Genomic DNA, 13,778 nt, shown 5'->3' with positions numbered 1-13,778 from the left:
ATTAAATATGTATATATACTCACCCATATATGGTATAATTATCATGGTCAATAGGGTGACGATCGACATTGGGTTTCATCGGCATGGCCATCCAAACTCATAATATATTCATCTGTATGTATATATAACACAACTGTTGTTGTGAGCATGTGGTAATATGGCGCAGGACTTAGTGTGAATATAACACCTCCATAAAAGCATGATAGGTGGGGAATAATACCACTAGTTCTGACAGCAGGCTACTCCTTGTCATACAGATATGTATGTGATGTGAGTTGGTCGCAATCTGGTCAAGGTCCACTCTCACAACCTATTATGCCATTAAGTACATAAGGACACCTGGTGGTTTCTGGACTGTATTGATATTATTATTCACACTCTAGGACAAGAAACTATTGTTGCATATGGGAGCATAATGCTCACAATTGCGCAAAACTAAATTCATTTCTAGGTCAAAGCATGGAGCTACACTTTTTGGCGAAATGAGGGTGTGTTTTGTAGAAAAGTGGATGCTCGATTGACCAATTTTAAGTGCTCAATCGAGCAATGTTTAAGCACTCGATCAATTTGTTGAGGCACTTAAAAATAGCTCAATCGTGTGTTTAAACAAACCCTCGATCGAGTTGTTTTTTAACTCGAGTTAATGACTTGATTGAGATTTATGGCTCGATCGAGCTATATTTCTCGATCGAGCTCTTCAACTGTATGATTTACCTTTATTTCCATTAATAAAATTTGGTAAGATCGTTGGAGGGTTAGACTTTTTAATGGATTGATCGAGCTTTTGAGCTCGATCGAGCCACTGGTTAACAACGTATGTTGCTCGATCGAGGGTTAATTTAACATTTGATTGAGCAATTTGAATTTTGAATTTAAGTGCTCGATCAAGCTCTTGAAGTCCTAAAATTTATAGTTTCAACACCTCTTTTGCAGACTTTTCTACAACCCCATTTTGCACCCTATCATATTTAGGGCTAACTTTGTCTTTAAGTGGCAGAGTTGATCATGTTGGATTGGTTGAAAGAATCCTCTATCCAATGGCATATGAATTTGACACTTTCGAATTCATATGATATTTTTCATCTAATTTATTTTAAACATAACACTTGAATTTTTTTTTACAGTTTCAAAGGGGCTAAATAAAAAATCAATAACATAAAATATACACAATGAAAAAAATTAAAAAAATACCATGTCTTCATTTACAAGTCCTCTTCGAAAAGGTACTCATGTTTTTTCAATTCATTTAAAGAGTTGAAAAAAATCTAAGGTGAAGACATGTGTCTCCAAAATACAATAACTTCAAAAAATAAAAATAAAAAATATAATTTTACATAAAAAATAAAAAAAATCTTTAATATAAAAAACTTAGTTCTCTCTTTGTAGATCATGTTTATATATATATATATATATATATATATATATATATATATATTAAATTACACATTTTAGACTAAGTTATGTTAGGTGAACACACATCCCTCTTAAGTTTTGCGAAATATGCAAGGACATATATTGCATTTCATGGAAAATTGAGAGATTATATGACACAATTTTTTTTTGCAAAAAATATAATTAGGACAAAAAAATAACTCTCCACATATTGTCTTTTTATTCTGAATCAAAATTCACAATGCTTATATGAATTTTAAGAAATGAAATTCGATAAAAACAAAAACTTCAAATTTTTATTTTATTTTTTTTTGCCATATTTGACCCAGAAATGTAACAGAAATGTAACCCAGGTTCATGCTTCAGCCTTCCCATAACCCAAATACAATCGTAATCAGTGGAATGTGTGTAGCATAGCGGAAGTTGTTTGACTTTCCTAGTGTCGTTCGCAAAGCAACACACAATATGTTTGACAACGTTGATTACTCTCAGAATCACTAGCCAAATTTAATATGTATATATACTCACCCATATATAGTATAATTATCATGGTCGGTAGGGTGATGATCGACATTGGGTTTCATCGTCATGGCCATCCAAACAAAGAATATATTTACCTGTATGTATATATAACACAACTGTTGTCGTGAGCACGGGGTAATATGGCGCAGGACTTAGTGTGAATATAACACCTCCATAAAAGCGTGATACGTGGGGAATAATACCACCAGTTCTGACCGTGGGCTACTCCTTGTCATACAGACCTATATGTGATGCGTGTTGGTTACAATTGAGTTAGGGTCCACTCTCATGAACTATTACACAATTAAGTACATAAGGATCCCCGGTGGTTTCTGGATTGCTGACACTGTTATTCACACTCCAGGACAAGAGACTATTGTGGCATGTGGGAGAGTATTTCTCGCACCAACGCTTGTGCAAAATCCATTCCCATAACCTGAATACAATCGTAGTCGGTAGAATATGTGGAGCATAGGAGCAATTGTTTGAATTTCCTGGTGTGGTGACATCACCAATGCTACGTGGGATGTAAATGGAGTAACGCCATGTAGTATGTGGTACGTAGCCTCCTGTAACATTATACGTTATTAAAAAAACCAAGCTCAAGAGCCATATGTCTCACTAACTACAACAATGATCAAGGAGATGTCGACTGAAAGGGCACAGGTCTGTCGGCTACAGACATCGCTGATGTAATGTATTGAGATCAATAGTTTATGTATATTCAGGTACGATAACCAAATCTTACACCCTTGAAAGGTCAAGTAGTTTTCTCCGTCGTATAGGATGAGGTTACGAGGGTTATATGTTATATAGATATATGGGTATATTTTAATGCACCTTTATGAATTATGTGTAGTGTCAATATAGTAATGTATATATATGTGGGTATACTTCAGTGCCCATACTACACGAGTATTCGACCGTCCATAGATGGAGAATGGTCTAGTAGTAATCGATCAGAATAAACCATGGGCAACAAAATCAAGCGGCAATGTGAAAAATTCGTGGCCAGACTATCAACAGGAAAACCTACCAGTTGATGCATAGTGGTGGTTGTGTCAGTGAACAGGCCAATAATTTAGGTGACTATGCAGTGCTGCCGAGATGGGACCGACGATGGATGGGGTCATCCACTTCATTGATGTCTAGGAGTTGATGTGCCAACTTTCCCGTGAATAAATTGAATCCCACATATCGTCGACCTCCCATTTTCAATCGTAGCTCTTAGATGTACAGTGTGGTAGGGGAAACTCGAATTAAAAGGGTGTCGACTAGAGAAGTCGACCTCCCATTTTCAATCGTAGCTCTTAGATGTACAGTGTGGTAGGGGAAACTCGAATTAAAAGGGTGTCGACTAGAGAAGATAGGCAGGTAAAAAATTGTAATTAGGTGATCCATGGCTAATGCTACATATGTTTAAAACATTTATATATATGTATATCTAAAAGTGTAAGTCTAATTTGTTATAATCATGGGATGCCAATTTACTATATATATATGCACCTTTGACAATGGAAAGGGCCCCTTATCATATGTTAGTCCAAAGCATTTATAACACACAACAAACTTATACTCAGACACTTAGACGACAATAGAAAATAACAATTTCAGAGATAGACAAATGGAGAAACAACAAGATTACTCAATCAGAAATAGCAGAATAGATAAAACAATCACTGGAGAACAGAAATCACTTAGCATTACGTAACAGGCCTGGACCTTGGCTTGCTTTCCTTGGCCAGAGAAATTACAAATTTATAGAGGCTGAAGAAGGATCTATAAGCCTGCATGTGTTTTAGATTAAGATCTAGAAACTAATGGCGGTGTAGAAGGATCTAAAATTTTGCATGTGATTTAGATGGAGATCGAGAAACTAATGGCGGTGTAGAAGGATCTAGAATCCTGCATGAATTTGGCTTCACACTTAACATTCTCCCACTTGAAGCCAAATATGAATCAAGTCACACTGAGTCCTACCATGCCTCTACATAACTCATGTTTATTTTGTGGTAGAATCTTAGTAAGCATATTAACAGGGTTCCTATATGTATGGATCTTTTCCAAGGATAACTGTTTTTCTTCCAACACATGCCGGATCTAATGGTACCTTAAGTCAATGTGCTTGGTTTTTGAATGAAATGTTGGGTTTTTTGCCAAGTGGATGGCACTCTGACTATCACAATATAACACATACTTGACTTGCTTTATTCCTGTCTCTCCTAGGAATTGTTTCATCCACAACATCTCTTTACAAGCTTCTATTGCAGTTATGTACTCTGCTTCTATTGTAGAGAGGGCTACTATTCTTTGTAGCCTTGACACTCAAGATATTGTTGCATCTACAAATGTATACAAATAACCTATAGTGGAATTTTTGGTGTCCATATCTCCAGCCATATCTGGATCTATAAATCCTTCAAGCACAGTCTCATCATGACCAAAACATAAACAATAATGACTAGTACCCTTGAGATACCTCAAAATCCATGTTACTGCTTGCCAATGTTGTTTGCCTGGATTGGCAAGGAACCTACTCACTACTCCCACTGAATATGCAATGTCTGTCGTGTGTATACCATGGCATACATGAAACTGCCAACTGCTGAAGCATAAGGAATCTTGCTCATTTCTTCTTTCTCCTTGTCATCACTAGGACATAATTCAGTACTCAGCTTGAAGTGGGCTGCAAGGGGTGTACCAACTGGCTTGGCATCCTTCATATTAAACATGTCAAGCACCTTCTTGATATATTTTTCTTGTGACAGCCACAACCTTTTCTTTTTCCTATCACGCATAATCTGCATGCCCAATATCTGTTGTGCCGGTCCCAAATCATTCATTGCAAATTTGCTACCCAAATCTTTCTTCAACCTATTGATCTTATTATTATCATGCCCAACAATCAACATGTCATCCACATATAACAATAATATGATATAATTTCCTTGATCATACCTCTTGATATAGACACAATGGTCAGCTTCTAACCTCTAAAAACCATGTTCCAACATGAATGAAACAAATTTCTTGTACCATTGTCGAGGTGCCTGTTTCAACCCATAAAGACTCTTCTTCAATCTACAAATAAGGTCTTCTTTTCCTTTTTTTATGCATCCTTCTAGCTGCTCTATATAAATTTCTTCCTCCAATTCACCATGAAGGAATGCAGTTTTTACATCTAAATGTTCACATTCTAGGTCTAAAGCAGCAACTAGACCAAGAATGACTCTAATGGATGACATTTTAACAACAAGTGAGAAAATTTCAGTGAAGTCAATACCTTCTTTTTTGGCAAAACCTTTCACCACCATCCTTGCTTTATACCTCTCCTTCTTTTCTTCACCTTCATGCTTAATCCTATAAACCCATTTGTTTTGTAGAGCCTTTCTACCTTTTGGGAGGTTTACCAACTCCCAAGTTTTATTTTCCAGCAAAGAGTTCATTTCTTCTTCCATTCTTCACTGTGCTCAAATTTACAGGCTTCTTGAAAACAATTAGGCTCACCTTCATCAGTCTACAAAATATAGTTTGAAGGAGGATACCTTTGTGAAGGCTTATGAGGCGTAGAAGATCTGCGAACCAATTGTGGTGGTGCATTATCAAGTTTAAGCTCCTGTAAAGGTTCCTGCAAGATTCCTTCTTCTTGTTGTTCATCATTTTCCACTTGTCATTCTTCATGATTTTGAATTTGTTGTTCATTTTCTTGTATTGGCAGTATGTTTTCCTATTGTTCTTCAAACCTGTCAATAACCTTCTTCACCTCCAACTCACCTACAATCCTCTTGAAAATTTCTGACTCATTAAATATAACATCCCTGCTTCTAATAATTTTATGTTTGATTGGATCCCATAGATGATAACCAAAATCTTCATTCGCATACCCCACAAAAATGCATTTCATAGATTTATCATCTAGCTTAGTTCTATTTTCTTTGGGAATATGTACAAATGGTTCACATCCAAAGAGTTTCAAGTGAGAATAATTCAAATTCTTACCAGTCCAAACTTCTTCAGGGATACCGCCATCCAAGGCTGTAGTTGGAGATCTATTTATGAGGTAGCAAGTGGTCCTGACTGCTTCAGCCCAAAAATTCTTCTCCAAACCAGAATTGGACAACATACTTCACACCTTTTCCATTATGGTGTGTTTCATCCTTTCTGCGGACATCATTCTGTTGAGGAGTACCAGCACAGTCTTCTCATGCTTTATGCCAAACCTGTTACAATATTCCTTAAATGCATTTGAGCAATATTCTCCACCATTATCTGTTCTTAAACACTTCAGCAATTTGTTAGTCTCTCTTTCAACAACAACATGGAATTTTTGAAATATTCCAAACACTTCACTTTTACTTTTCATAGGATATGCCCAAACCTTCTTGGATGCATCATCTATAAATGTTACAAAATATTATGCTTCTCCTAATGATTTGATGTTAACAGGCCCAAACACATCTGAGTGTACCAATTCTAACACATTTTTCTTTCTGCCATGGCCACCTCTAAGGAATGAAACCCTTCTTTGTCTACCATATACACAATTCTCACAAAGATCAAGATTGTAGGATTTCAAACCTGGCAATAATTTTTTACCAACAAGGATTTTTAATCCCTTCTCGCTCATGTGACCCAAGCGCTTATGCCACAGATCTGTTGAATTTCCTTCTTTCGTGACAGCAGCCAAATCTAATTTTCCTATCAATGTCTTCAATGTGTATAATGTTCCTGTCTTGGGTCCTTTGGCTACGACCAATGCTCCTTTGCTAATTTTCCAGCCTCCTTTTCCAAAGCTTGAGGAATAGCTTTCATCATCCAATCGTCCCATAGAGATTAAACTAATGCGCATTTCTGGTACATGCCTAACCTGTTTCAACAATATATCTTGTCCATCTTTCATCTTGATCTAGACATCTCCCACTCTAACAATACTGAAAAAATGATTATTCACCAAATGCACTATACCATAATCACCAGGATTATATGAAACAAAGCTATCTTTACATGGGGTTACATGGTGAGATGCCCCAAAGTCAAGGATCCAATCAAAGCTACTGCTAGATGTATATACACATGCATCCTCTACTGAAACAGTAAACAACACATCACCATTTGTGGCTATAGCAGTAGTCTCACCTTCATTTGTGCTGGATGACTTTTGATTTGTACTCGACGGTCTCTGATCCTTTTATCCTTTCTTCAAGAATCGACATTCTTTCTTTATGTGCCCGGGTTTTGCCACAATGAAAGCAGATGATCCTGCCTCTCCTTGATTTTGATCGACCTCTCGATCTTGATCGCCCTTGCTAGCCTCGATCCATTCTCCTACCATGATCAGCTAGAGCTAGAGCCTCTCCTCCTTGGTTTTCTGCAATTGACTTGTGTCGTAGCTCCTCATTCATTAAACCGCTGCTGACATCATCAAACTTCAAGGTCCTTGTAGTTGTTGAAGTTCTCATAGCTACAATTAAATTTTCCCAACTGTCTGGCATAGAACACATTAGCAAAATAGCTCTAATTTCATCATCTAAAATGATTTTAACATAGGCAAGCTGATTAGTAACAATGTTAAATACATTCAAGTGCTCAACAACTGAAGCACCCTCCTTCATTTTAAGATTATACAACTTCTTCATCAAGAACACTTTGTTTGATGCCATGTTCTTCTCATATAGATCATGGAGCTTCTTCCATAACCTTCTGCTGTCTTTTCTCCGGACACATTGAAATAAACATTCTTTGCTAAATATTGGCAGATTGTTGCAATCGCCTTTCTATCTAGCTTATTCCACTCTTCATTTGTCATCAATGAGGGTTTCTTTGTTGTTCCCTCAATCGGCAAATAATGATCCTTCAAAATCAGTATATCCTCCATCTGTGATTTCCATAGGGCAAAAATAGCCTCACTCAACTTCTTCATGTCTGTAACTATTGTCTCCATTCTCAATATATTGATGCCCAAAAACAAAAACTCCACTTAAAAATGAAACTTTAATTATTACTCTTTAAAATTTAGTAATAATGACCTTCCTCCTTTTAAAATATCCTTTTCAAAATTCCTCTCCTTTTTAAAATATACTTTTCAAAATTCCAACATATAATTACATATGTTTCATAATAAATATAAAAAACATATATAATGTTTTAACCTTTTCACATTTCACACATACATATGTTGGTTTGAGAAAAAAAACTTGACATATACGTGCAAGCTTGATGTTAAAAAAAACTTATGAACACTACGTTTCAACTCCAATCTCCACGAATCTCCATGTTTCAAACTCCAGCAACACGTTTCAACATAGGTCCATGAACCTTTTTTTCTTGCCGCAACTATCTTTTAGTTCCAGTGTTCCTCAGCTATTTCCTGGACAAATCCTTCAACAGCTCCAGAGGTAACAGCCAACGTTTTAACGAATGCTGCTAGAGTAAGGCAATGGCGCTAAGCGGCTTGCACAGTGGATATTCGAACTTGGCTCCAATACCAGTTGTTAGTTCAGAGCATTCATAACACGCAACAGATTTATACTCAGAGACTTAGATGTCAATAGCAAAGAATAATTTCAGAAACATACAAATGGAGAAACAACAAGATTACTCAATCAGAAACAACAGAGTAGCTAAACAATCACTAGAGAATAGAAATCACTTAGCATTACGTAAGAGGCCTAGACCTCGGCTTGCTTTCCTTAGTCAGAGAAATTACAAATTTATAGAGGCTGAAGAAGGATCTAGAATCATGCATGTGTTTTAGATGAAGATCTAGAAACTAATGGCAGTGTAGAAGGATCTAGAATCCTGCATGTGATTTAGATGGAGATCTAGAAACTAATGGCGGTGTAGAAGGATCTAGAATCCTGCATGAATTTGGCTTCACACTTAAAACCATAGACATAAGTAAATGGATACTATGGTTATAATTGTACCATACAAATATGGATGGAGATTTGTGGCAGATTTTGTTTTAATAGGATTTCCAAAGGAGCTCATGTATTGAGAATTAGGAGTGTGACTGGAAGAATCTCATATAATATAATATATATATATAATCTCATTTCTCTAACCATATAAGAGAAGTCGAATTAATCAAGTAAGCACTTCACTAGGATTAAGTGAGGTGGTTACACAAATCCTTCAGCAGCTTATTTGTCAAGTGCAAAGGCATCAAAGTCCAGGGATGAAGGTTGATAGGAATGTCCCTTTACTTGCTACAAGACCCTTTGATAAACCTACAAGCGATTGAGAGAGAGAGTTTTATAAATCTAAACCAAATATTGGCGGGATGAAATATGACATCAAAAAAACTAGTAATTTTGATGAGACCCACATCATGCCTGCCAAGCCCTAGCTTCATATGTCTTCCATACCTCTTTTTTGGCTTCCTCACCTAGGGGAGACTCAAATGCAACCTCCACATCTGACGGAACCTTGGCTAAAACATCCAATACGCCTTCCATATCAGCGGAGAGAACTTGGGGCTGAGCCCAAATGAAGAGACCTACCGTGAAAAAATACAAAAACCACTAATAAGTTCAAGCCTTTCTCCATTGGTTTTGATAATTTACCTTGGGAACAAAAAGTAGAAACTCCTCCTTACTTTTGCATGTCTGCGACCTTTCTCTATCCTATCATCCCTTTGCACATTTCACTCTCTTATCTAGACCTTCAACCATCTCCCATGTCCCAACAATTTGTATCTCTCATCTTATTTTTATTTTCTCTGAAACATAAATCTAAGCATTATTTTTTATTTTATTATAACTTTACTTTTTCAGATATTTAAATTTTCAAAATATCGTTATTATTTTTTTAAGTCATACCATATATTAAATTTAAAATTTAAAATAACATTAAAATTAGTCATAAAATGTTATTTTATTAATCATGTTTGCATTTTTCCTTATTTTCAGGGAAACCATCCATTATTTAAGTCCTATTAAAAAGCTTTGCATCTTATCTCAATTTCAAAATTTGTTAGATTTGGGTCAAAATAATTACGGAAAAGTAAGTAAATTGATTGTTTGGGATTTGTAATAAGATTCCTTTAAGGTGATTTTTAATCTTAATTCAAAAATCTAATTAATTTTTTTAATAAGGAGTGGATTAATTAATTTTTTTAATAATGAGTGGATTTTAAAAATGTATTTAGCAATATAAAAACTATAATTATAATAGAATTAATATAGTTATAAATTAAATAATTAGCAAATAATGATAGGGATCTATTTATGATAAGGATAAAAAAAGTATTCCATAATTTATGATGATGATGATAGTGGTTAATGTCCATTAGTGATGATGGTAACATTAAAATTTAAAAAATTAATTAAATTATATATATAGATATATATAAATTAATAAAATTCTTAAATATGAAAATTTATTCTAATTTTATTCTAGAGGATTTTAATTTGTAAATAGGCTTTGTTATAATACTAAAGCTTATCAAAATCATAAGCTTAAAAAACCATAAGTCATTTCATATGACACTTGTTCATAATATATTTTTTAATTAAAAAATTTAATTAAAAATGAAAAAAATTGAAATAACTACTTTAGTGATAAATATCAAATTAGTAATATTATTAAAGATATTTTAAAATATTTTGTAATTAGTAATATTATTTAAGATATTTTAAAATATTTTGTTAAATTCTTACCATTCAGTATAATAATTATTTATAATTAAATTAAAATTCTGAAAATTCTAATTCAAATAAACACATTTATCTAAATAATTAAATTTATATTTAAAAATTTAATCAGATATATATTTGTTTATATATTTCTTTTATTTAATTAATTTTTTTTTTTTATATATTTCTTTTATTTAATTAAATTATTTATGATAAAAAAAATAAGTGTATATAAATATAAAAGCTAAGAAACAGAATTTTTCATATATATTTATATTAAAAATTTATAAACATGTATTTTAATTATTTTCTCTTATTTTAAAGATTTCAGTTGTTTTAAAATAAACAAAATTATATACTTTCTCTTTTTCCATACTTTTCCTCCTCCTGATTTTTAATTGTTTCAAAATAGATTAGGAATTGCGTCCCAATTTCACACAACAATCTTGATGAGAACATCCTCCGTACAAGTTTATAAATGTTCCATTTATATTTAGAAAAATAAACGATATTGATATCAGATATTTCTCCTTTTATAAAACCAACTTTAAAAAATAATATTTATTTTCTTATTATGTTTTTCCTCAAACTAACCTTCCACATTAAACAGACTTGACGTTTCATAAAATTCAAAGGAAAAACCCAGGAAAATTCGAAACCGGGTGTGTTCTGACAGTCCACGACAGCGGGTCAGTATGGGAAAGCGCGTTTGAAGGAGCTGCGGGATTCGAACTCCAGACAGGTTAGGATGACTTTGGTGCAGGTCAAGTGCTGGCTGGCTGCTGGAGTTGACCCAGTCAACACGTCATCCGTACAGAAATAAGATATCAGGTGGACTATTTGATACCCAAGTGGTCATGTAAGCTATACCAGCAGAAAAACCCAGTTATATAGTGTATTGGTATTTCATCTGCATGATTCATTTTCTGGGCTCTTAGCAGCCCACAAGAAAATCTCTGGCACTGTTGTGGCTTGTGCAGGTGATGGCCGCTCCTGCGATTTGCTGAAGGTGAGTCAATTTGTTACGTGTTTTAGCCTAGCGACGCGCTGTGGTTGGGATTTATGGATGATGGTTTCGATTGGCCATGACTAGTTAGCTTCTGTGAGTGGTGTTTATATATTGAATGGGGTATCTTGGGCAGGATCTGGGCTTTAATTGAAATTTTGAATATTGTATTGGTGGCTCAGGAATTTCCGTGAAGATTCTGGGATCGACGTTGACTTTCTGGTTATGTGTTGCAGGCCGTGGGCAGGACCAATTCCCCCAATACTCCCGATGTGGCTCTAAGATTGGGCCAGTGCCTTCTTACTGCAGAGGTCGATAGCTCCAGTGATTCAAGCAAGCCTAATTATCATTTCCCCAAGGCGATAGGGGGCGATTCAACCACAACAGACTACGAGGATCCCAAGGCAGTGACCAAGGACGACTCGAGCTCGTCACCTGCGGCTGCTTCATTTTTGTTGCCGAATCGAGCAGGGCAAGAAATGGGGAATGGAATCAACGCTGTTTCTTCCCAGAACATTCCAACTCCCTCGGCGCAGCGCAAGCTGCCATCGTCCCAATACAAGGGCGTGGTCGCGCAGCCCAACGGGCGTTGGGGTGCGCAAATATACGAGAAGCACCGGCGGGTGTGGCTCGGGACATTCAACTGCGAAGAAGACGCCGCCAGGACCTACGACAGGGCCGCCATAATGCTTCGCGGTGCCGAAGCCATCACCAACTTCAACTTCGCCGACATGAATCCGGAGACCTTGTTTCTCCGCGGCCACTCCAATAGTGAAATCGTCGACATGCTCAGAAGACATACCTACGACGAAGAACTTGACAAGAACGACACGACCTCCTTTGCGGCGTATCCCGACATCGCGTGGTCGACAACAACAGAACCCCGCGAGCACCTGTTCGACAAGGCAGTCACGCCCAGCGACGTGGGGAAGCTGAACCGTCTCGTTATTCCGAAGCAATACGCCGAGAAATACCTTCCACTCGACCAGGCATCGATTCACGACAAGGGGAAGGGTGTCCTGCTAAATTTCGAGGACAGCAGCACCGAAAAGATTTGGCGGTTCCGCTATTCCTACTGGAACAGCAGCCAGAGCTACGTGCTCACCAAAGGATGGAATCGCTTCGTCAAAGAAAAACGCCTCCAAGCCGGCGACATCGTTACCTTCGAGCGGGTCTCCGGGTCGCGCCGCCTTTTCATCACCTCCCGCCGCCCGCCCCGCTATCTCCTCCCTCCCGCTGCCCCACCGCCGTCACTCGGACGCTGCCAGCTGGCTATCAATCCCCTGGCTGTGGAAGCTTCCCCGCACAGGGAGCAGCTCTTTTACACACCGCCGCCGGCGGATGTCCAAAATTCATCCGGTCACCGTTTGATTCCTTGTGTCGCAGGCCCTAATTCTGTGAAATTATTGTTGACCCCGAAGTCTGTGTCAGATGACGGGAAACCGTCGTCCCTAGATTTCGCAGAACACCGAAGGTCGTCTCCGTCCACCGACGGAAATTGTGATTCTTCTTCAGTCCGGCTGTTTGGAGTAAATCTGCAGCTATCCCCATTAAATTCTTGCCCGGGCATGACGGAGCACGCAAATAAGAGGGAAGCGGCCGCCGAGGTGTTTTCCGGTGGGAAAAGACGGTGCGACAGGGTCGCCGTTGGCTTGTAATATAATATGATTCTCTTATGAGAAGACTGTACTTTTGGGGAACGATTGAAAATCAATATACACGATTGAATAAATTTATGTTCATATTATGTAAGTTGATAGGCCTGGGATTTGACGTTCTGTGCAACGTTTTTTCACTTTTTTAAACCGTAAATTTGATGCCAAAGCATTTTGCATTTTAGTTAGTTGTCCTAACTACCTTACTGTTTATTTAAATTACGGGTCAGTAGTCACTAATTCAAATGTAAAGATTTGTAAAATACTTTTGAAATTTTGTTATATAATTGTGATGGAAATAATATTATAATATAAAATTAAATAAATAATAATAATAATTATCATTATTATTATTAAAAATTATTAAGGAAAAATGTTTCCAATTATTACTTAAATTAGATTAATATTTATTTTATTTAAATTTAGAATATTTTAAAATACAAATAATTTTTTAGATATTTTATATTATAATTTTCTATAAATATTTAACAAATTTAAGTTAATATCAATATATAAAATATACAAAACAAAAGCCATTCATCACATTAATATTTTTTCCACATGGGA

The 13,778-nt window shown here is 36.2% G+C and overlaps 1 protein-coding gene across 1 annotated transcript; it reads left to right on the top strand.

Annotated features, from left to right (window-relative positions):
* Positions 1-11,648: 11,648 nt before the first annotated feature.
* Positions 11,649-13,270, top strand: LOC149173040 (AP2/ERF and B3 domain-containing transcription factor ARF14-like). Its single transcript, XM_089427869.1, has one exon. It carries the CDS (start codon positions 12,036-12,038, stop codon positions 13,212-13,214), a length of 1,179 nt encoding a protein of 392 aa, XP_089283995.1. The 5' UTR covers positions 11,649-12,035; the 3' UTR covers positions 13,215-13,270.
* The last annotated feature ends 508 nt before the right edge of the window (positions 13,271-13,778 follow it).

This window comes from Pinus tabuliformis, chromosome 4_2 (genome assembly GCF_031772625.1).
Source record: "Pinus tabuliformis cultivar Carrire ecotype Pingquan chromosome 4_2, CPIR1, whole genome shotgun sequence".
In the NCBI taxonomy this organism is placed as follows: domain Eukaryota; kingdom Viridiplantae; phylum Streptophyta; class Pinopsida; order Pinales; family Pinaceae; genus Pinus; species Pinus tabuliformis.
The sequence above is the reverse complement of the archived record's forward strand: the minus strand, read 5'-3'. Positions and strand labels throughout refer to the sequence as shown.

Coding starts and splice junctions, on each gene's coding strand:
- LOC149173040 (XM_089427869.1), top strand. CDS start 12,036: ATGGGGAATGGAATCAACGCTGTTTCTTCCCAGAACATTCCAACTCCC.